The following is a 24,680-nucleotide window of genomic DNA, read 5'->3' on the forward strand; positions in this document are numbered from 1 at the left end:
AATTAAATAAGAATTTAGAATCTAAAAGGCAACAAATGGTAAAGATTTATTCAGATATGTAGGGCACATTTTGCCAAAAAGATGTTTTCACTACAGTGTTCTCTGATGCTTTGTCACTTGAAACTGGATGGAACAAATTATAATGCACTTCACCCACATCCCACAAAATACAGTTATGAAGTATGTCTCCCTATTTACTGATTTTCCTTAACTAAGTTTCTTCCCTTAATTTTATCCTGTTAACCAATATCTATCTCAGAGGCATGATTTGGAGTAAGTAAATTTAACAGCGATATCCCATTTTTTGAGATTAAAATAATTGTAAATGCTTATTTGATTCATTTCCATAAAGACCCCTGAAACCTAACCATTATACAATCAAAGCAAATTTTAATTTAAAACAAAACTAAACCTTTACAACTAGCTTAGAATGCAGTTCTTGGTTATTTTCAAGGAAGTTTTATTCTGGAAAATAAAATAAGAAAGGATCTTTTTTAAAGGGACAATGTGCAATTCAAACTCCCTAACGCTACACTTTAAAAAAAAAGCATGCAAACACAAAACTGTTTCAGAAAGCTCTAGAGGCTTGAGCCATTTATGGCCTTCAAACCAGAACAAGAAGTGATATTTCAGTTATATTGTTAGAATTCAGTAACAAACATTTGGCTTTAGCTTAAGTTTATAGTCAGCACAAATCCGTACTTACCTGATATTTATACCTTGCTTGTATATTTTACATGCATCAGAAGGCAGAATTCGAGAAAGTAAAGGCACTACATGTAAAAGAAAAGTATTAATACTTAAGATCTAAGAAATATAAGTACTTTGCATGACATGACCCTCTCAGCAATATACTTTTTTTTTTTATAAAAACACAGAAATTTAATTCATCTTCAAGTATTGCTGTACTTTAAGCATAAGCTGCCCATTTACATTTTTATTGAAACTGTACCTAAATTATGGAAAAAATCGTGCTGCAATCAATTATTGAAAAATGAACAAATGCCCTGTAGTTAGATTGCCTACTGCATCCTACGACTGCTTAAAATGCTCTGAAGCCTGCTGAACCATATACAGTTTTCCAAATATGCGTCTCCTAGCTGCTCATGTTTAAGTCATGATTTCAGCATTTCCTTTACCTCTATTATATTGGTTAAAAAGCTTAGTTACAGTTACTGTACTGAAGCCACTGAAATGGAAGTGTAGCAAATCTAAACTTCAAATGAACATTAAACCAGCAGTGAAAATGGACATCAGGACAATAATATTAATATGTGAGAAAACAGATACAACACACAGCTAATTGCATTTTCAAAAGCACCTTTTTATTTTACAGCAGTAAACTAATTAATAGTTTAAATGCCCCAGAATGTTGAGTGGCATTATAAAGCCATAAGAACCAACTGCAGAATCAACAGAGCCCATTGTGAAGTAGGGATGTGAACAGGTAACCACTAAGTATCACCATTACCAGGTGATGCTTACCGGGTACTGACCAGTTAACCAGTAGCCAAGTGTAGCCCCCCATGGACAGAGGGCTGAGCTAGCCCGGGAGGGTCCAGTAGCAGCAGCCCACAGCCCTGCATGGAGTTGAAAGGGTGAAACAGGAGCTGGCTGCCCCGTATGCAGTGGGGGGGACCCTGCAGCACGGGATCCTGCTTAATCAGCTAACTAATTAACCAGGATTTTACATCCCTACTGAGAAGAGCAATAATTGTTCTGAAATGCACTGCTGGGGTGTGTCTTATTCTTATGAAACTGGATTTACATAAAGAGGAACTCAACTCTATATTAACAGAATAGGATGGTTAAAGGGAAAGCCACTGGAGGATGGACTCCACTCAAGGCTGTGCTGCTCACTATTGTGGGAGGTTGGTGGTGGAATGTCAGTGCAATTCTGGCTATATTCCTGGGTAAAGGCTGACTGCCATATCAAGGCATTGTGAATCAGGCATGAAACACCACCACTCTAGGAAGACCCGGTTCCTCCCTCTATCAGAAAAGTGCAGGTAGAGCACAATTTACTTTGTAACAAACCCAATTGTTGTACATACTCAACAAATTTTCAGAGTTCAGCAGACACTTTTCCATGCAAACTGGTTTTAAAATTCTGTATACAACGTCTAAAAGAAAAGGTTGTCCGTGGGGCTTAGTTTTTTTTTCCCTTTCGACAATGCTGGAGTCTAATTTTTAGGGGGATACTACACTTATCAGTACATACAGATAGATAGTATAGTCCTTACCCCAACTTTGAAAATCCCAGTGAAGTTCTAGATAGAAGTCACCTAACTGAAAAAAATACAAATATATCATTGATGAATGCATCACTAGCTATATTTACAGTTGTTAAACATTTCCAGTAAGACATGCAAAACACAAATTTCATCTTGGGAAAATAAAACTAAAATTAAAACAGGTATAACTAAGTTCAGCCCATCAATAGCTTTTATTTCTGAATTTCTTTTATTTTCAATCATTCAAGCCCTTTTTGGACTGTGGACTAGGCATAAACAGTTTGTTGTAAATATCCAATATTAAAAATTCAGGCTGCATTGGCTACTTTAATTGAACACACAGCTCAAGTAGTACTACTTGTTCCATAATTACAGAAGTATAACTCAGTTTCTGGTGCACACATTAATGTTTACAAGTTCAAAATTGGACTTTCTGCAAACGTTTGCATTAGAATATTTCCAGGAAGCAATAAAAAGAAGTACTTTTTCCAAACACTTTTTTATGATTAAATATAATAAATTGAGGTATTATAAAAACGGTCATGTGTCTATGCAAAAGAGGAATACAACAGCTATTTTACTGAGCCTGTATTTGTGCCCAATACTGATCAAACCACCTCCAGGGAATAGACTTCTATTCTTCAGGTGAAAAAAGCAAGCAGAAATTCCTTCCTGAATAAATGAATGATTTATAAGATTTAAGATCCAGAAAATCCCATTTATAAAAGTATCAGAGGGGTAGCCTGCATCTGACGAAGTAGGTCTTCACCCATGAAACCTTAAGCTCAAATAAATCTGTTAGTCTATAAAGGTGCCACAGGACTCCTCATCGCTTTTGCATCTATAAAAGTGTAATTTATATACAATTATAGCATAATGATCTTCTGACAGTGTAAACTGTCACATGGGAGGAGGGAAAAACTAAGCAGCTGATGCCAATTAGCCGACCTCTCAGAGTTTGCTGAGTGTGTCTAGAGACTATATAAGCCAAATTTAGACCATTCCACAGACAGAAGAAGAGGAAGCAGTCAAAACTTGAAGACTGAAGAACTGTCAATGGAGAGAGCAGGAAGATCAGTTCCAGAAAGAGGCAGGAGGAGAGGGCACAAAGGTAAGAAGTTTGTGGGAAACTCTGTACAGGATGGGGCCTGTCTTCCTAGAAAACTCTGGACTATCCTGAGATGTAAGAGAACATCTGGGGAAATAGGACTAAAGATTTTGGCTGTTGATGATAAACTAAACACCAATATGTGTCTTGTTTAAGTACTCATACATTCTCTCTCTTTCTGTCTGTTCTTCTTTCCCTCCCCCAACCCCCGCACTGATCCCTTTCCTTTCTGTGATGGTCAGATCACCTGCACCACCAGACAATGGTAATATCTAGAGTTATGGAGTTTAGATTTAGCTGGAAGTTCAAAGTACAGGCAGTCCCCGGGTTACGTACAAGATAGGGACCGTAGGTTTGTTCTTAAGTTGAATTTGTATGTAAGTCGGAACTGGTACATATTGTAAGGGAAACTCTAGCCAAACATTTCTCCAGAGCTCAGTTTTATTCTCCCACACCTCACTTCCCTCAGTCCTTTATTCTCAAGCTGAGGTGTCTGCTGAGAAAAGCCGCTCCGCGTCTCCCTAGGCTGCTGGGGGGAAGCAGCTAGTGCGGGGTTGCCTTACATTGGATCCCTACTTACAAACGGGGCAAGTCGGATCCATGTAACCCGGGGACTGCCTGTAACCGTAGTGACTGTCTGCCAACCTTGCTGGGGCTGGTGAGAACCCATTGGTGCACAGATCTGTTTTACAAATACATACTTTAAATGGATGTGGACTCAAGCCTCTATTTTCCACGTTCTTCCACATTTTACCGTTCACCCGAAAGAAGTTGCAAGCACTAGTGATATTTTATAGCAGCTAGTGGTCTCACAAGAGAACAGGCAGCAACAATTTGAAACTGTACAGAATCTTTTACGTTTCATACTACTGCTTTGAGGAACATATCGTGCACATGGAAAATTCAGCTGTTGCATCTAGAGGCACATTTATTTAAATGAAACACTAAGCTAAAAACTTTCACTGCTCTGACAAAGGGGGAAGGAAGAGAAAGATTCAATGTTACATCTAGTAAGATGGATATCTGAAATATATTAGAAACAAAATATATTTTGTGGAAGGGATAGGGTTATTCCTAAAAAGAGAAGCTTAAAGACCTAATCCAATACAAAGTAAATATGCCTGTAACTATTCTGCAGTAGATGGAGAATTCCTCCTTCCATAAACTGTGCCTTCTATAACCATTTCTAACTGTTGCTCTGGTGCACATGGTGCCTCCTCCTCACAGGCACTCTCTGCTTCTGCAGAGCACCTGGGGATAACTAGGCATAGAGCTTGAGCTATCGTCTTATCCCTAAAGATGGGTCCTCTAAAACATGAAGCTATGAAATGGAAGCAATAAATGATAGGAGGGGGACACACTATTTTGCAGTATGCATAACCCCCTCTCGCTCCAGATACATATACTCTTCTGACCTATTTGCAATCACATCAGTTGCTTACATAGGAAAGTATTAGCCCTGGCTATATCGTAATACTATGGAACAGTTGGAAACAACCAATATGACTAGTCACTTCACCATGAGTGGTAGTGAACAACAGTTTGGGAACCAGCACTCTAGTGACTAAACAAACAATGAAAATGTCTCATACTGAATGGCTACGTCTAGACTGGCTCCTTCTTCGGAAGAGGCATGCTAATTTCTAACTTTGGAATAGGGAACTCCGCGGGGGATTTAAATATCCCCTGCGGGATTTAAATAAACATGGCCGCCGCTTTTTTCCCGGCTTGGGGAAAAGCCGGAAAAGAGCGTCCAGACTGGCGCGATCCTCCGGAATAAAGCCCTATTCCAGAGGATCTCTTATTCCTACTTGCAAGTCTGGACACTCTTTCCCCAAGCCAGAAAAAAAGCGGCGGCCATGTTTATTTAAATCCCGCGGGGGATATTTAAATCCCCCGCGGATTTCCCTATTACAAAGTTAGAAATTAGCATGCCTCTTCCGAAGAAGGGGCCAGTCTAGACATAGCCAATCTGAGAATAACTTGTGTGTATAAACCAGTAATGGGTCACATGCGGCATACTGAAGCTCAACCTACAGCCTGTGGACCCCCTGGCTACCCGTTCCTTCCCATGGTTTACACTCACGCTGCCTCCCTTCTCCTGTATGCCCCACACTTACCTGCTTTTTCCCTTCCATTCCAGAGCAGGAATACCACAAATCAGATGTTTGCAGTGTTCCAATTTTGGGAGAGAGGAGGGAGGAACAGGGACTGGGCACTCCAAAAGTGTTAGAAGGAAGGAAGAAGAGCAAGTAAATGCGGGACTCTCGTGTCCCAGTTAACAAGAGGCACATGGAGGAGAAGGTTAGCTAAGAGAGCCACAGATGGAACCCCTCTTCCAGGAGGAGTGAAGGAGGGCCACTCTTGCGGCCCATTCCAGGTGTAAACTATCACATTCCAGAGATTCATTATGACTCAACCTGCCAAATCAAAAGTAATGTCAATTCCTGTAACAGTAGGAAATGAAAAATGTAATTTTCAAGTACACCAGCATTTTAGCACATTTAGTTTAATTAAAGAATCTCTGAAAATTCAATAGTGATACATGTTACCTTTCCACAGTACTTTTTGCTTTAGGAATGTATTGTCTCCACACGTCCCCACTCAGAGATCATCTGCCCCACCATGTGGTGACCATTAACTCTTTCAAGATACAGAAAATATACTTCCCCAAAGGGCTATCTGGTTTGAAATTAGCTCTGCTAGGGAGTGGCAGGGCACATGATCTCATTCTGGCTCAGTGTGACGCTCATAAAAGAATAATTGTCATTTATCAACAGTTTCCTTAAGCTTACCTCTTTCAGGGCTTTTAATAATCGAGGTCGCTTTTCTTCAACACTTTCCCTGGACTGCTGCTTCAGCTTCCTTAGGAGTGCTGTAACTAAATAGAAGTGAACTGTAAATCAAATATTTTGCTCAGGTTGTGAACACCTCTGCGCAGAGATTCATCTTCCAAAGCTTTTCAAATACAGAAATGTAAGAAAGTGTCTGTTTCATCAGACATTTAAAATGTGTAATTATATATAACTATACTAGAATCACAACAGTAAGAAAGCTTCAGTAACTCTGTTTTGCAACATAACCAGCACATGTAAGTTCATGGCAACATTTCTTGCTGCACTGCACTTTGGCTTGCACATTGCTGGAAATGTGTCAGCGGAAGATGTTACTTCCATGGGAGAGAATCTCTCACCACAGAGGAATGCCCTGTGTTTAAAATGCTGGTAGTATATAAGATGAGCAGCAAAACATTAAGTTGTATACTGTGAGAAGTGGTAAAAAAAAAAACCCATAAATAATGAAGTACATAATTGCCATCCATTAATAGGTGGTAGTGGGCTAATTTTGACCATTACTGCTTCACTTGGGAAAAGAATGGATAAGTAACTCATTCAACACAGCTTGTGACCAAAGACAAAAGTAATATCCCACTGATAGTGGTTATGTGTTATCTGCACACAAACTCCCTCTCATTAATCACAAGTAGAAACGTCATTTGACATACTTAACACATAGCTGGTTGATTAAATTTTAAGAGGCATTAAGCTGTCCCAATGAGTGAAGAAACAACCAGATATGAGTGAATCACACTGCTACCTTGGTTTATGATTTTATTCTTGTTTAGAGAAAGTCAGTTTGTTGTTTTCATAGTCACTGAAAAACAAGGTCTTAAACATATTTAATTTTGGTCTTTGCTTTAACCCAGTGGTTCCCAGACTTTCGCATTGGTAACTCCTTTCATAAATATGCCTCTGAGTGTAATCCTCTCCCCTCCCCACCCTAGATAAAAAAATATGTTTGAATTTATTTTAAACTATTATAAATGCTGGAAGCAAATTGAGGTTTGGGAATGAAGGCTGTCTGCTCACAACTCCCCTATGTAATTACCTTGCAACCTCCTGACAGGACAACTCCCAGTTTGAGAGCCACTACTTTAGCTTACTCTGGTGCTATGAGGACTAGAGAAACTGTGGTCAAGTCTCCACTTGTGGGATGATTGACACTGTGCAGTCAATCATTCAGCATTCAATTTAGTGGTTCTAATAAAGACCTGACTAAATCGAATGCTGAGGGTGCCTATGGCGGCATTGGTATGCATACTCACGAGGAGTGAGGGACGTCAACACAAGAAATGCTCCCGTTGACTTCCACTGTGAGGACAGTGCCAAAACTCAGCTTAAGGTACGTCAACTCCAGCTACATTTACACATCTAGAATTGTGTACCTTAAGCCAACCTTCCCCTGTAGTATGGATTTGGCCTTAGTTTAGCAGAGATATTATTTAACAGTTAACTAACATTTTTAAAGACCTCAGTATCCAGGATAGGCAAAGGCAGTAGCATTTTAAATAAATGTTAACTAGACGCAGTCAACCTTAGATGGGACCTAAACAACCAACACACACTGTCTTTGTCTCCATAAAGTGACAAGTAATCAAACATGTCAGCTAAGCAGACCTCATTTCCTACTCTAAGACAGACTTCTGTTTACATCACCCAAGTAATCAGCAAAGGTTTCTTACTCATTTGTCTGTCCCCATAACTGATTGCTTCTGCAAGAGGACTCCATCCCTGAGCATTTTTCACCTTTACTGGAGCATTGTGGGCCAAAAGCAAGTGTGCGCATTCTGTAATAGAAAAAATGGTAATATTTATTTAGAGCAAACACCACAGTTTCCTTTCTTTAACTATTCTGTAAAAGTATCATTGAAATATCCCTTATTCCTCTTCCCTTTAGCTGTCAAATTTTTATAGTGGAAAAAAAACATGTGATAGTCTTTTAGATGATAATAAGTGTCCTTTCTGGAGAAAAAAGTTGATGGGTTGGAACTGTTGCTATTAAAGTCTGATCCAGACTCTCTCACTCAAACTTTTAGTGAGAGAAAAAAAACCCAGCAAGGGCAGAAAAATGTAGCTTCTGTTTCTGGTACTGATTTACTTGCAACCTCACTGCTAGAGAAACAAGGGTACAACACCAGTCTTATCAGCTACTCTGAGACCTCGTAAACTTGTATCAGTGTCAAGACTGGGTATTTAATACTTTGCCATTAGCTGCTTCCCTGGTCATAGATTCACAGCGGAGTTTTAAGACAGACTGGGCCACCTAACACTTTTATTAAACAGAAGGCACAAAATAGAAGAGAAGTAGTGGGAAAGAAAAATGACATGAAGATGGCGGTGTGTGACAGCAGGAACCAAATCTTATATTCCAGGTGGCATTCAGAATGTAGGCAAAACCACTGGAGCAAATGTCATGAGTCTCTCTCTTTCTGGCCAAATCTGAATGGATCAGCCTAATTCTGAGATGATGGAAACCAAATGGTTTCACAGAGTCTAATGAAGTTCCAGGAGATACTGAAGCTGGTAGCCACAATTGGAATAGATTAGGGAAGTTCAATATTGTTTAATTGAATAGTCGGTTAACCTCATGAATTCTTATTGCTTACTTAACTATTCTATAGTCCCCAGGGATGAGGTCGGGAGCCAGTACGCTCTGGCCTCGCTCCTGAGGAGCCCCCTGCCACTCTATGCTGCTGCCTCTGATACAGCCCCTCCTACACTTTTTCCTTAGGCCAGAATCCTCTCCTGCACCCACACTGCCCCTTGCACTCCAATCCCCTAACCCAGGTCACAACCACCCCCTTCATCTAAACTCCCTCTCAGACACCATTAGTTCCTTACCCTGTGCCCCCTTCTGCACCCAGCCTTCATCCTAGACTCTGCATCTCTTCCACAGAAAAGTGTGGCCCTTGACCACTTTCCAAAATTGCATAGTGCCCCCCCCCAATATGATTGCCCACCCCGATCTAGAAACAGGCAAGTGAACACCCATTTATCCCACTGAGATTATCGTACTATATAGTGTATGCTATTTCTGGGGAAAACTTTAATAAAAAGCTTCTCTTAGAAGTGTGGAACTACCTCTCACACTAAAACCTTAAGATGTTCGTATCAATACTTAACATACACGTATAATGGAATTTTAAGGCAACAGCGACTAGAACTGTCGTATACAAACAGTGCTGAAGCAATAGCCACATTCAAGAACTAGCGACACTCAACCAGCCAAATACAGGCAGTCGCCGAGTTACACGGATCCGACTTATGTCGGATCCGTACTTACAAATGGGGCTCTTCTCGCCCCGGAGGACGCGGGCGTCAGGACCGGCCAGACGCGCCGCGGTCCCACCGCCCGCGTCCTCCGGGGCGAGGAAAGCCCAGACGCACCGCAGTCCTGCCGCCCGGGTCCTCCGCGGCTTTCCTCCACATCTCCCTGGTCTGCTGTGGGACCCTCCCCCAGCAGACCAGGGAGACGCGGAGCAATGCCGCGGAGGACCCAGGGGGCGGCACCGCGGCGCGTCTCGGTCCCGCCGCCCGCGTTTCCATGGCCTGCTGCAGCTAGTGCGCCTCCCCTCCCCCCCAGCAGACCCCCCCAGCTCCTCAGCGCTACTGGACCAACCCTGGACCAACCCGGCAGTACCCCAGCTGCTCTGCCCCAGGCATCCTGATTCAGCCGCTGCTGGTCAGTTTCAGCAGCGGCTGACTTGGGGACGCCTGGGGCAGAGCAGCTGGGGTGCTGCTGGGTTGGTCCAGTAGCGCCAAGGAGTGAGGAGCGGCGCTACTGGACCATCCCAGCAGCACCCCAGCTGCTCTGCCCCAGGCGTCCCCAAGTCAGCCGCTGCTGAAACTGACCAGCGGCTGACTACAGGAAGCCCGAGGCAGAGTTACTCTTCCCTGGGCTTCCTGTAGTCAGCCGCTGGTCAGTTTCAGCAGCGGCTGAATCTGGACGCCAGTTCCGACTTAAGTACAAATTCAACTTAAGTACAAACCTACAGTCCCTATCTTGTACGTAACCCGGGGACTGCCTGTAGCCACCTGTGGTTAGTGGCTTGTGTGTTGGACACCACAGAACTAAAAGTTTAATTTTACCCAACCTACCTAACAATGATTAAAAGCACTAATTTCAGATGGTTCTTGATTCCCCCCCCACCCTCCTCTAGCTTTTTGTTTGTTTTAAATGTGAGTTTTTCCTCTTTCCTGCTTTCTGGTACACAGGTAGCTAGACTGGAAGAACACTCTGGCTTCTGCTGCTTAGTCAACTCATGTGAGGCACCCACCTGTTTCAATATCCCCTTCTCATCCTGTTCCCGTGGAGAGATTTAGCTACAGGAGAAGAAATAATAGCACCTTCCTGGAGGACTACTTCCAGGGTGAGGATAAAAAAGCAACTCTGGTCACACCTCTTTTCCCTCTAACTCGATGACTCTCTAGGTGTCACTGTTTCCTAATAGCTCTGTAAGTGGAGAAAATCTGTTCTATTTAGTCTCCTCTTAGACTCTCAGAAGACTGCCTAGTGAATGCCCATCTATTATAGGTCATTTTTCTGGCTCCAAAGACCTCTCATATACTTCCATTCATATCTCAGATTCCCCCTGCCACCCTGGTTTTGGCATCTTTATCCCCACTCTCTAAAGTTTATTTTCTAATCTCACATACCCTCTTTTTCCAGAAAGACTCCTCACCTTGTAATTGAAAAAAAAAAGAAGTAAAAAAAAAAACCTAAATAGTCTAGCAGCACCTTAAACAAAACATGTAGATGGGTTCTGCCCACGAAAGCTCATGATACCATCTACATGTTTTGTTAGTCTTTAAGGTGCTACTAGGCTATTTGCTGTTTAATTTTTTACTGTTACATATTAACTCAGGTACCCCCTCTGAAGATCTTGTAATTGAACACATTCAATTAAAGTCTATTTTTAGTCAACTTTTCCAACCATTTCTCCTTCCTAAAATCTTGAGAGAAATCCAAGAATATAAGATACCAACCTTTATGTCCCAACATCACAGCAAGATGTAATGGAGTGTTTCCTGCAATGGGAGAAAAAAAGGAAATGATTAGATTCACGGTACGAGAATCTGGGTGGATTGATTTAAATCATTGGTTTAAATCACCAAAAAAAAGATTTAAATCAATTTCCTATTGATATTTCTTCCCATATTACTTAATATGCTAATCTGATCACTAAAACATGTTAACTTACAACTTAGTGCAGCATTTTACACTTTGTGTACTTTTTTTAGATAACTCCATTTTATTAATTTAGGAAATAATCCATTATACTCATTACCATGTCAAGCTACAGATGCAGCAGTACAGTAGAAATAGTAAGAACTAAAACACATACTCAAAACACAACAGCACTTATTTTATTAAACTAAATCTTAAATGTTACATAAATAGTTCACATTTATAACTGCAGCTCTCTCCCAGGTTGCCAGCTGTCCTAAAACTTTTTTCATTTTCAAATGTAAACAACTCTAACAGACAAGTCCTCAGAACACTAAATGTACAGTGTCTTTAAAACTTCTACAACTAGCTTTCTTGCGATGTTCCATTCCTGTATCTAGGCTCCAAATCATCTTCTTGCACTGCTTACACTTGACATTTTCTTTTTCCAAGGGAAGGAATTTATTTAAAATATTCCCAGATAGGGTGTCTCATGCTCAGAAGCCATGACCATTTTTCTGTGGCAAAAGTGTGGGGGAATAGAGGAAGATGTGTGCGTGCTGAATACTGTCTTCCCTTTTTCTTTTCAGTCCATTTAGGGATGTAAGCAATTAGTTGATCAGATAAGCAAATGATTAATCAGATAGTTGAGTAGTGACTTGACTAGTCACTCCCCGCCCCCCATGCCGCCTCTATCAGAGAGAGGTGGCGGGGGGGAGGGGGGGAACAGGAACCGGTGCTGGGAGAACCAGCTTTAAGCCAGTTCCCCCAAGCCCTATGGGTATGGTGACCATATTTTCTGAACCAAAATTAGAGACACATTAGCCACACCCCCTGCCTCATGTTAACCACACCCCTGACCCCCATTAACCATGCCCCCTGACCCCCATTAGCCCCAGCACTGGAGGTAACATTCTGGGGGTCAAGATGGACACATGACCAGAAATAAAAGGTGTCATGTGACCCCCCCCCCCCCCCCCAAGAACTTTTCCCACCATCCTCCTACCAATAGGGATGAGTTTGACCCCCACCAAACCTCCCTCATGAAACTATCCTGCAGTTGCATTAACCCAATGTGTGTTGCATTAACTCAGGGGGAGGCAGAGAGACTGGGTACCTTGGTACCTTCCCCTTTCTTCTCCTGTCCTACCCCCTCCCCTCAGCGTAAGCCCCTTACTCTCTCATCTCCCTTCCCCCCCTCACCTTCTGCCTTCCAGTTTGCGGGGCTGGAGTCTGTGGTCAGGCCCCAGAAGTCCCCACAGCCCAGGCCCCAGCTGCTTCCGAGGCAGGACCACTTGCCGGGCCTGGAGCTGAGCCATGCGGTGCTAATTTTACTGAAGTCCCCACACCAGCTTTGGCTCCCAATAGCAGCAGCACGGGGGTGGAAGCCCCCCCCCAACCTGCCATGCGGAGCATGGCTGTGTAAGCAGGTCCGTGCACTACTGCTCCCCCAGCGGGGTGGGAAGGGGCGGAGAGAGAAAGGGCTGAGCACACAGCGCACTGGTAGAGCCTGAACATACCCCACTCTGCAGCGCTCCAGCTGGGCTCTGCACAGTCTCTGCCGGGACTCTGGCAGCCGCTCCCAGGAGCGGCTTGCCAGGTTTATCCCCTTCCCCCGTCCAGCAGCGGAGGCGGCTGCCTGGGGATGGAGGAGGCAGCATGGCCACAGTGGGAGGGAAGGACCATGGGGGAGAAGCTGGATCCCAGCAGCACTGTCTCTGGGGTGCCCCGCTGCCACTATCATAGGCAATGGGAAGAGGGGGGGCGCAGGGATAGGGGAGCTGCTCTCTATCCTCCCCCCCCCCACCTCCGGACAGGGGCTGTTGCTGCCAAGCAACCCCTGGCTGCCTCAAACAGGGGGATGGTGCTGGAGCAGTCTGTCTGCAGCAAACAGGGGCTGCTAGACTCAGCACTACCCATGACCAAGTAGTCCTGGCTTGAGTTGGCTCCTGGAGCTAACCCCCACTGTGGCTCTTCAAAGCAGCGCTTATTGACTAATCGTACAGTATAATACAAATTGCATTAACTATACAATTAGCCAGATAATCGCATTTTAGCATCCTTAGTCCATCCCACTGTTCTTTCTTGCACTGCCTCCATCCTTTCCTATATATTGTCTCTGTGTCTTAAGACAATGTCTTAACTAACTCCTCTGCCATGCTTGGCCCAAGTCCACCACCACATAAACACAGAACAAAACAATCCCAACCAGTGTGCGTGTGACTTTACTCTGCTGAGAAACAGAAATTCAAAGCCCAGAACTTTCAAGAAGCAAGAGCTGGTAATTAGGCTGGACAGTCTGAGCTATTAATTCATTTTATGAAACTAAGAGAATATGTAGCATGTTTGTGATAAGGTTAATTGTAGCTTATTTTAAATTAGAAATTTAGTATTTTATCGATTTAAAAAAATCAAAAGATCCAGTTTTAAATGTTAAAAAATCCATTGTTTAGAAAACAATCATTGACTTTTATCTACCAAGACAAGTCAGAAAAGTCTCAGATCTTATCAAGAACAACAGATGTAGACTATGCACAACTACTACACACAGAATAATTGTGATAAAATTTTAAAGAGTGAGATGCTGGCAAACAAAGTATCAGGTCATGCTAGAACCTCTAAAGCCTCCTTGAACACTAACAAATGTATAGCTAGAAACCAGTCTGGTTCACCTGTGTATTAGTACTGTTAAAACAGATGTTAAGTTTATAACAATGTGCTAGATTTTATGAAATCTAGGAGTCTGGATGTATTCATCTTACCATATAACTTCCATACTCCATTTTATGAGATTACATTAAATGTTTGCATTGTAATCCACAGGGCTTGACAAACCACGACTGGCTAAAATCTACTCGCCACGGGAGAGTAGATATAGTGGATTACCAGAGCTCGACAAATCAGTGTAACAGAAAGTATTAGGTTCTGCCCATGAAGAGGGCCCATTGAAACCAATATATTGTGAAACATTAAAGAACAAAGACTTTGGTTATTGCTCCCCCACATACGCATGAAGAGGAGACTGCAGGTGAACTAGTCTCATCTTAAACTCTGGGGTGAGGGAATAAAAATCCCTGACAAGAAGGAACCGTATTTCTATGGTGTTTGAATACTGAGGGAAGAAGATGGTTAAGCACTAACAAGGGATCCCCACCTGTTTGGCCTGGGTTAGCCCTAAAAGACATACTTGGCTTACATTACCACAGCTTTTACTGTCCTTTTGAAAACTAAGACTAATTCATTTGTGTGTATATTTTTACCTGCTTTAACCTTGTAAATAAACTTTTTCTCTTTATTAATAACTCTTTAGTTAATTTATGATAGGACTGGCTCTAAGCATTGTCTTTGATATAGCATCTAAGATACTGTCACTTATCCCAGGTTTATTGTAAGTAACCTGAATATTATTGTAGTTTTGGGGGTGAGGAACTATCTATATAAAAAAAGCTAGTGTATTTGAATAGCAAACCCAAATGTGACTCAATGTTAAGGATGCTATAGTGTTGAGTATATTACATTTGATGCATTTGATTGGCGAAATAGAAGTACAGGTTGTACCTCTTTAGTCAGGCACTCTCTGGTCCAGCAATATCCACTGTCCACCATGATTTTAATTGGCCAGATGTCCACTTATCATGGGTGTGGCCCCATTTTGTTTACAGCCACCAGTCCAGGGTCTCAAGTTCAACCTATATAGAACTATCAGTCTGGGGTTCGAGTACTCCTTTCAGTCTGTCCTGAGACTAGTACTCATGCTTGTGAGTAACTTTAGACAGTCTGACATATTTTATATTTTCTTTTCCAGACATTCAGTAATACTAAAACCAGTTTTACTAGAATTAGACAACTAATGGTCTTTAGATCGAAGAGTGGAGTACTATGTACCATGTTCTGGATAGAGAAGATGTTCCCAAACTCTGAGATGCACCACCCCCCAAGGGCAGCACAGAGGAATATTCAGAGGAGCACAACTAGAATCTGAGACAGCCCCCATAAGAGGGGTGGAGAGGGAGCTCAACCCAGCTCCACGCCAGACCCATGCCGGGGGCCCTGGCTGCCTGCCTTACGCTTGCCCTTACTCAGTCCATGTTTCCATCTCCCAAAGCCTCAGCCCCACTCCTGCTTTGGCGGGGGACACCAGACACAGGTAAAAGGGGGACAAGGTAATACGTTTAGGGACCACTGGGTTAGAGCAATATTTTGATTATACTGAACTGATATATATTAAACCTCCTTTACAGATTTAACAAAAAAAGTCTCAGGGTCAAACAAAAGGCCATCAGCAACAGTTGGTAAGTCTTAAATCTGCATAGAGGCAACAAGGGGGGAGTGACTATTCGATTATCCTGTCAACTATCTGATAAGCATTTGCTTATCGGATAGTTGACTGGTCCATTACATCCCTACTCTGGTCAGCAGTTTCAATTCCACTGTGCTGCAGCCACATGACCAGAAATCCATCCTACCACTTTGGAATCTCCACGAAACCTGAATTCTGTTTCCCGCTGGCTAGCTTTTCTGTGCGAGTTCACACAAAAAGGATAGACACTGACTGGTTTCATCCACATGGCTGTTGAGGAATTTGATGCAATGCATGAGATACACCACACAGGGCTGACTTTACAAACTGTGGCAGCCTACGCAGCCTGAGCACCTGGACTCCCCCTCTTCCCTGTGGACTGGCTCAGCATATAGTAGTTTCATGGCATCTTCCCAGGTGCCCATAACCGACCATCACACCAAATGCTCTCCCACTTGAATAGCTGCGGAGTTGTGAGAGCTGATCAGTGTATGGGGAGAGGAGTTTGTTCAGTCCCAACCACGAGTGACCCATAGGAACTGGGACAGATACCTGAACATTTCTTGACCCTTGTGTGGAATGGGGTATGAGCGGGACACTTTCAGGCTTTAAAGGCACATTCCTGGCCATATTTATTTCAGTGCCCCTCATTTTCAAAGTGCACCCTCAAAGCCTCTCTGATGTTAACGCAGCACTTTGAGCTCCTTTAACAGTTTTTTAGTGTCTGGCTGCTCAAACTCTGCAGCCATGCACCGTGCCTCAGTACTCCACCCTGAGCAAACAATTCCCCGTTAAACTGGCACAAATTATACAAAATGCAACAAGCTGCAATAACCATGGGGACACTGTCTCTAGCCTACCACAGAGACACCTCCATCTCATTCAACTTCCCAAAGGTGCATTCAACCACCATGCAAGCACGTGCTCAGCCTGTTAAAACACTACTTACTACAGGTGCCCCATGTGCCGCAGCCCTGGCTCAGGAAACAAGGCATAAGCTGGGTCACAATGAACATTTCCACATCTCCCACTACTCTTGTGGTCTGGAAAGAAAATCCTTGCCTGCAGCTTTCTGTACAGGCCAGTGTTCCTGAAGATGTGTGCATCATGGATCTTTCCAGATCACCCTGTATTGATGTCAGAAACGCCCACACTTTATCCTTAAGCACCTGCATCACCATCGAGAAGTATCCTAAAGTTCAGGAGCCACTGGTCTTCATCCCATACCTGCATGATGATACGATCCCAGCAATCAATGCTCGTTTGCCTAATCCAAAAGCGGCCATCTACCCCATATAGCTGTTCTTTGTGCCTTCCAAATGCAATGACAGGATACCTCTTTCCATACAACACACACAGAGGCGCCTCTAAGTCTTCTTCCTCTGTCAGTACTTTCAAGATGATCTCTGCTGCCATGTGCAAAGTCCTCACCACAGCAACAGAACATTTGAGACAAATGTGGGATCCATTCTTTTTTGCTGCAGATTCCAGAGCTCACAGCACAGAATGACTGTTGAAAAAAAAAGTTGCTAAAGGATGCCAGAAGCTCCTGAACAATGTGGTGAGCGACAGGATGTTTTGCATAGTCCCCAGATGCCCCAAGCTGTGTTCTGAATATTTTAACTATTCTATTGATTTTAGCTCTTTAAAAAAAAAAAAAAAAAAACTAACAGTTTCTTGTAATTGTGTGTAAGTCTGGATAAGTCTTGTTTCTTTAAAGCAGCACTGCAGAAAATAAGAACTAACACCATATGCAAGGAAGTTATGTAATTTTGTGTATATTTTTGAGAGATAGCCTATGGCATTTGGGGACTGTGTTATCTCAAAGCACTAAGACAATACGTTCGCACTTATGCTTTTAAAGCAGACCTCATAAAATCTCTGCCCCAGCCAGGAACACAGTCACAAACAGAGGTCATGAATTAGTCAAAAAGATGTGCTGTGAAAACCACTCCCCTCTAAGTCACCAACAACATGTTAAACTGGTACATCCTAGTTCATTATGCAATATTAACTCAATTGCCAAGTTAACAAGAATTATAAGAATATTTTTGCACTAGGGATGTAAGCGAATAGTTAGTCAACAACTCACATTCCCCTCCCCTTGCTGTGCCCCTGTATCAGAAGAAGTCGGGGGGGGGGAGCAGGAGCTGGTGCTGGGGGGAGCTGTATTAAAAGCCGGTTCCCCTCAGCATTGTCTTCACAGTGCCTCCTGCCCCTCTCCTGGTTTTTAAACTGGCTCCCCTCACAAACTGCCTCCCACCTGCACCCCATGCACAGGGTGGCAGAGAGCTCCCCAGGTGTGGGGCTGGACTGCACTGGCTGCTGGCCCTGCCCCCCAAGGATTATAGAATAGTTGACTAATCACTAAGTATTCATGTGGTTAGCTGACCCTCATTCTTAGATTATCCAATAACTAACATCCCTATTTTGTACCCAACTATGCTCTCTGCAAAATGTGGGAAATGTCTGCCTAAATATGCATCATATGAATAAGTCTATACCACAATCCAACACAAATGATTTTAAAAAAAAAAAACTGTTGGTCAGGAGTACACAGGGATTTAAAAGTCCGTTCATCTATATACCTATGACAAGTAAGTATCTTTTGCATACAAATCTCATTGGCTTCTGCAGAATCTAAATTTAATTTAAAACATTAAGCTTTATTATTCAAAATTTCTTCCAAACATCCAAAATTCACTCACAGAAAACTGACTTCCCAGTTCACGGACAGACAGAGCTCCAGTGCCTGGGACATCTCAGCACTTTGCCACGCTATAACAAAATGAAAACTAGCCAGACTCTTACTACTTTCCTAAGCACTTTTCAGAATTCTTACCAATTTCATTCTACCAATGATTGGGAAAGCTCTCAGAAACAGAGCTAGTCAACAGGGAAGCGTCTTAAATAAATTAAAAGATTGTGGAAGGGTAGACTATGGCTCTTGTTTATTACAGTGAAACCTTTGTTATCCGGCACACTGTTAACCAGAAAACTTTGTTAATCGGCACTGCCCCCAGCCACAATACTGTCACATCTTCAGACACATAGGCCTTGCTTCGTTTCCCAAGATTGGCTTAAGTAAAAAAAAAAAAAAAAAAAAAAATGTTAAGAAGTACTCCTCATCTTGAACTCAAAACAGGAATGTGAGACCAACTGCCTCTCACTACAAAACTACCAATATTAAAAACTTGAGTTTTACTATTATTGTCCATTGGTTTTTCCTAGGATGGGACCCTCAGATAACTAGAATTTTTAGATAACCAAAACGCCCTAATCCCCGAGCTTGCCGGATAACACAAGTTTTACTGTATTTCAACTGTGCTAGTGCCAAGGAGCCTCAATGAGGGACCAGGATTGTGCTAGGCACTGTAGAAAAACATAACAAGTACAGTTCTTGCCCAAAATATCTTGCAAATCAACTACAAAACAAGAGTGATATGACAGATGAGGGGTGACAAGGAAATGAGACATACATTACATTTGTCAGGAAGCTAGAGGAGAGGCTAAGTAACAGATTCTCACATGTCATTACAAAAACCAGGAGGTTCTAGTGTGAGGAAAGTCAGTAAGGACAGAGAAAAATTCTTCTTTTTCCCAACAATTTATCAGACAGAGGCTGAAGCTCCTTAAGCAAAATCCAGGAAGAGTACTCTAGGAATTCCAGTACTCTCACCTTTGACAGCAAGTTGTTCAAAAAAAATCTTTGCTTCTCACCTGGGCATTGACCCTGAACAGGGCCATCATTTTTTCATACTGGTCCTTAGTCTTCTGGCTATTAGATGCATGGCCTACATTTCTGTGAGTAGAGGAGCATGGAAATAAAGGGAACACTGACGGGGTAAATTAGAAACATTTTGGTAGAAGGACAAAATAATGAAGGAAATAAGGGGGAAAAGCCAGAAAGCACAACATAGGAAGACACAGAAGGTTATAAAGAAACATTATAGTCTATTACGAGAAGAGTGAAAGCAAATATAAAGGTAGTATTATAAGCAAGAGATGCAAGTTACATTGTAAAGATACTTGCTGTAGAAAATTAGATGAAGTACACAAACAACATGTTATTTCATGGTACTAGCAGGCTGCAACCCATGCTTGCTACACTCACCAACCCCCACGCCCACCCCCACCTCTGGCGGCTTTCTTGACCAGAGAGCATGAGAACATGTCATTGTATCACATGGCAGGAAAAACTTTTTGAGAGAGACAGAAAGATAAAGTGAAAAGGGGTTGCTTGGAGCTGGGAAAGGAGTCTAGAATCTTTCACAATGAACAACAGTTTTTTGTTTTTGTTTTTTAAACCCTGGTACTAATACATTGTCATCCAAAAGTATGTGGACATATGGTCAAATTTTGAGGCCCTTAACTCACCCTCCTCTTTTATTTTTTAAATCAAGCCCATTTAGTTAGACAGCAAGTTTTCTGAACTTATTTAAGGATGTGAACATACTGCTTAAAGCATGAAGAATATTTACTTGAAAATGCTTTAGTTTGGAATTAAGCATTCAATAATATACACAGCACTAATAAATTAATGAAATCAAACAAAAGTACTTTTTAACTGTTAAAAATACTGGAGCATCTTCTACACAATTATCACAAGTTAAGATACTCTAAAATGAGGCTGCGGTGATAAATTGGTTTGAAGAGGACACCAGGGAAGTGGCTGTGGAGTTGAGTCATATTTCAAGAATATGATATCAAAAGGCATTGCTGGCCATGGATCAGCAGTGCCAACAGATTGAGGCATTTTAAAAAGATGGCAAGAAAATGTTATATTGTTAATTTCAAGAGCAAGTTTAAGCATTGAAGACCAAAACTAAATTATTAAAACTAATGTGTAAAAATACTTTACATAACAGCAAGAAGCGGTGTGAAATTATGCACTTGCTATTGTTTGAGTTTAAGTATTCAGGAGAGGTTCTGGGCAGTAGTCCTAAGGAGCTGAAGTCTTCAATTTTGTTCAAAGAACAAAGACACGTTTCCCCATGCTTCCCAGTCAATGTACCTCAATTCTGACCTGAAAAGACCTCACACCTAAGGTTGAAAGTAGGGATGTTAGCTATCGGGTAATATAATAGTCGACTAACTGCATGAATTCTTAGTAGTTAGTTGACTATTCTATAGTCCCCAGGGGGAAGGCCGGAAGCCATGAGCTCCGGCCCCACTCCCAGGGAGAATCCTGCGGCCCCCACACTGCAATCTCCGTATCAGAGGCAGTATTGTAAACCTCTGTCTGCGGGGAGCCCAGGCTCACCACGGGCAGAGGCTACTTCACGGCAACCTCCCCAACCCTTGTGCTGCTGCCTCTGATAGAGGTAGCAGTGTGGGGGTGGCAGGCAGTACTGGGAGGAGCCAGTTTGCAAGCTGGTTTCTGCCAGTACTGGATCCTGCTTCTCCCCCACCCTGGCCTCTGATACAGAAGCAGCAAGGGGAGAGAATGTGAGGAGTCACCTAGATCAACTGATAAACCTAGTTTATTCGTTAATTGTCTAGTCAACTACTCATTCACATCCATAGCTAAAAGGAGAAGTCAACCAACAATATATGATTACAACATTTATATTGTGGTAGGATCTGAAGAATACAGCTAAGGTTTGGCCCTCGACATTGTACTAACACTAAAGTGACTGTCTCTGCCCCCAAAGAGCTTAACTAATTCAAGAGATCCTGTTTCATCCTCCCATGCCCCAATTTGCATTTCTTACATAAACTTAAGCCTAGAGGATCTGAAAACAAAATGAGAAGCAGAGGATAATTCGGCAATCAATTGATCTTAAGACTCAGATGCAGGTAAATTTCCCAATAGGAAGTTTTTTAAAAAGCAAGAAGCAAGTTTTGAATCACAGGAACTAAAATAGTTCAGCTCTGTATCAAAAAGAGTGAATACATTTAATTATGACTTGATCCAAACAGCATGAAATGTGACCAATGAATTTACAGAAACTAATAATCAAGGTAGATTTCAGCATGATACCAAGATGGTACAAAATCCCTGATTATACAGATTGAACCTCTGTAGTCTGGCACCAGTACCAAACCAGAGAATTTGCCAAACCACCAGAGGTCAACCATGGCCCGAGGGCTCCAATGCCAGCCCCAGGGTCCCAGCCCGAGTCTCTCTGTTGCTGCTGCCAGGCCATGGTCCTAGCCACAGGCTCTGCTCCTGGTCTGCAGCCACCCCCAGCTGTTATCCCAGCCTGAGACAGTGTGGGGGGAAGGAAACTTGACCCCCCACTGACAATAAGATGACATCAGGCTAACTAAAATTATGCTGGACCACAGATGTTGCCAAAACAAGCAGTGCTGGACTAGAGAGGTTCAACTTGTACTTACAGTCCATACAATAATGGAATGGTGTCTAACAAATATTCACTCAACTCCTAAAAAAGGAGGAGGAAGAATAGCTATTTCAGAATGAATTAAGAGTGGCTAGTTTGTAATGGAGCATCACTGAAAATTGCACATCACCTATTGCACAACTTTTGGCAGAATACCTCCCTTTGTCAGTTTATTAGCCTCATCTAAGAAACCCACACAGCTCATCAGAAATGCATTAAGTGCTATTAGGGGCAAATGTGTCTCAAACTGATAAAATGCCAAAATTGTAATATGGCACACAAAATGGTCCTAGATGCCTCCTAGTACTTGTAAATTGCAAAGTCTCACTTTTATAATCTAATTAGGTAATGTCCATACAATGTGAATTTAAAAAATCAAAACAGAATTCCAAATCAATGGAAGAAGGCAATCTTAATAATTTTAATATTTCCATATTAAATGTACCTCTCATCTTAAGCTTATTAATTATGGCACTTAAAGTAAGGCTTCTCAAAGGTATTACCAAGTACAGTATCAGCCTATACTGTATCTAGGGATGCTATAATATAGATTTTTTTTAAAACGTGTTAAGATTGCTACAATCTAATTACAACCGGGAAGCCTAAACTATGGAAGCCTAACATTTTACCTTCTTACAGAAACCCTAACGTAAAATTAGCAGTGATCAGACACCATCTGTAAGAGCCACGTAGTAAGATTAACTTTTCTTAATGAGCCAGAAAACATCTTACAGTGTACAAAAGAATGTTTAAGACTAAAACCATCTTTTCATAATACTTTAATATTATGTAATCAAAATTCCTTATTGTAGAGTACTAACTTATGTATCACTAATGTAAAATCTGTATTATAACAAAATCCATTCTATAACAGAAGCACGAAGCAAGTCACTTATGAAATAGGAAGTTACAATCATTTACAGTAAGATCTTGCTTTTTACAAGTATCAGAGGGGCAGCTGTGTTAGTGTGAATCAGCATAAACAACAAGAAGTCCTCTGGCACCTTGTAGACTAACAGATTTATTGGAGCATAAGCTTTCGTGGGCAAAGACCCACTTCGTCAGATGCACATTTTTTGCTTTTTACAGTGACTGAGACTACATATACAAAAGGGACAGATGCTAAACAGTCTATTACTGGAATAACAAGAAGAAATTAAAGTAAAGTACACTATAGTATAGAGCCTCATGCAATACACTTGGATTGGACACATTTTAGAAGTAGTGGGAGGTGTGTTTGGAGGAGAGTGAAATACCAAACATATGACAAAGTCATAGTATACAGTACTGTCATAGTTGTACTGATCTCAGGAAATTAGATAGACAAGGTAAGAGAGGTAATATCTTTAACTAGACCAATTTCAGGTGAGTAAGTCAAGCTTTTGAGATCAGAGAGCTCTTTTTTAAGTTCAGTAACTTAAGGAAAACACAGGTTATTGGTCATCAGATTCATTCTCATTCCACACACTATATTTGCAGTCACCCCTCCCATGTATATTATGTATATAATGCCACAAGTTCTTTAATGTCAATTTTGGAAGATATGTTAGTGGATCATTTATATTTTTGTAACTATTAAAGTTCTGACATGCATAAACTTCTAAGATAAGTAGTTAACAGGTATTAACAGCTATTGAAATGATTATGTAAACTTCAAGTGACTACTGTGTGCAATAGTGTTAGTTTCCCATAGGTCACCATAAAGCAATTAATGTAGACCAAATCAAGAGATTAAAATTCATTAGATATTGATTCTTTACACATTTAAGATCAGATTTTTGGCTGGGGGAGGCTCATCCAAGCTATTACATATGCATGTTTTAGGCTCCAGGGTTTGCATGTATAAAATCCATCATCTCTATTACTGGTTGGACTTCCCTAGGCCAGCATCCTCATAACCTGACCAGTCCTGGATGAGAGATTTTGCCAGACCTGGGAAGGTCATTTTTGGCTCCCCTGCTACCAGCCTCCCCCAATCCTGGCCCAGCTGCTGGCCCCACTAGACAGCTCCCTGCTGGTGCTGGCCCCTAGGGCTCTCAGCCACCAGCCCTCCACTGTGATTTTCTGGTCCTGGAAGATTCGTGGTCCTGCTTGACCAGAGTACCAGTTTAGAGAGGTTTAAACTATAGTAGAGATTCAAAAGCTCTAGCAGCAAGTGCATTATTTGTACACTTTTGATTCATTCTTATGAAGATGCTAGAGTCTAAAAGTCAAATGAATAGTTTTCAGTGAGCAATTTATCACAAGAAGAGTGGACAAGAAGCTTCTGACATCAAACAAAACTCTTTTGAAATAATGAAACCTATCTTAAACAAGGAACAAAAAGAGAGTTACTCGGAGCCTTATAAAGGCTGAATAAAGTCGTAACTTAAATTGTTTAGATGTAGTCACCATTCCCAGAGGCACTTGCAGATCTTGTAAATATAGGCAGATCTAGTGCCCTTCTCCCCTCCCCTCACATTTTCAGATATATTCTCTATTTGCTTAATCAAAACCTTTCAAGTTTATGATTAAAGAGATGTGGCTTTTTAGGACTTGTCCACATTATAAATGTTGTTTGTAGCAGTTTTAGCTCAGCAGAGTAGATGGTTTCGTTTTTTTTAAAACAACTCTACCTACCTATTGTTGCTTTAGAATTATTTGTACTAAGGCAGTGTCTAAGAGCCCTAGTCACAGGCTACTGC

At 41.8% G+C, this 24,680-nt stretch overlaps 1 protein-coding gene across 2 annotated transcripts in view; it reads right to left on the reverse strand.

The window, feature by feature from the left end:
• ANKRD13C (ankyrin repeat domain 13C) overlaps positions 1–24,680 on the reverse strand; it is a 66,690-nt gene that overhangs the window by 30,475 nt on the left and 11,535 nt on the right. The window contains exons 2-6 of one of the 2 annotated variants that reach the window (XM_075936232.1): positions 11,169–11,210; positions 7,865–7,969; positions 6,138–6,238; positions 2,244–2,289; positions 707–773 (exon numbers count right to left, since the gene is read on the reverse strand). In XM_075936232.1, the coding sequence (XP_075792347.1) occupies positions 707–773; positions 2,244–2,289; positions 6,138–6,238; positions 7,865–7,969; positions 11,169–11,210 (361 nt within the window). The remainder of the gene's footprint in view (positions 1–706; positions 774–2,243; positions 2,290–6,137; positions 6,239–7,864; positions 7,970–11,168; positions 11,211–24,680) is intronic. The other variant, XM_075936233.1, reaches the window with a different exon arrangement.

Source organism: Pelodiscus sinensis, chromosome 9 (assembly GCF_049634645.1).
Source record: "Pelodiscus sinensis isolate JC-2024 chromosome 9, ASM4963464v1, whole genome shotgun sequence".
In the NCBI taxonomy this organism is placed as follows: domain Eukaryota; kingdom Metazoa; phylum Chordata; order Testudines; family Trionychidae; genus Pelodiscus; species Pelodiscus sinensis.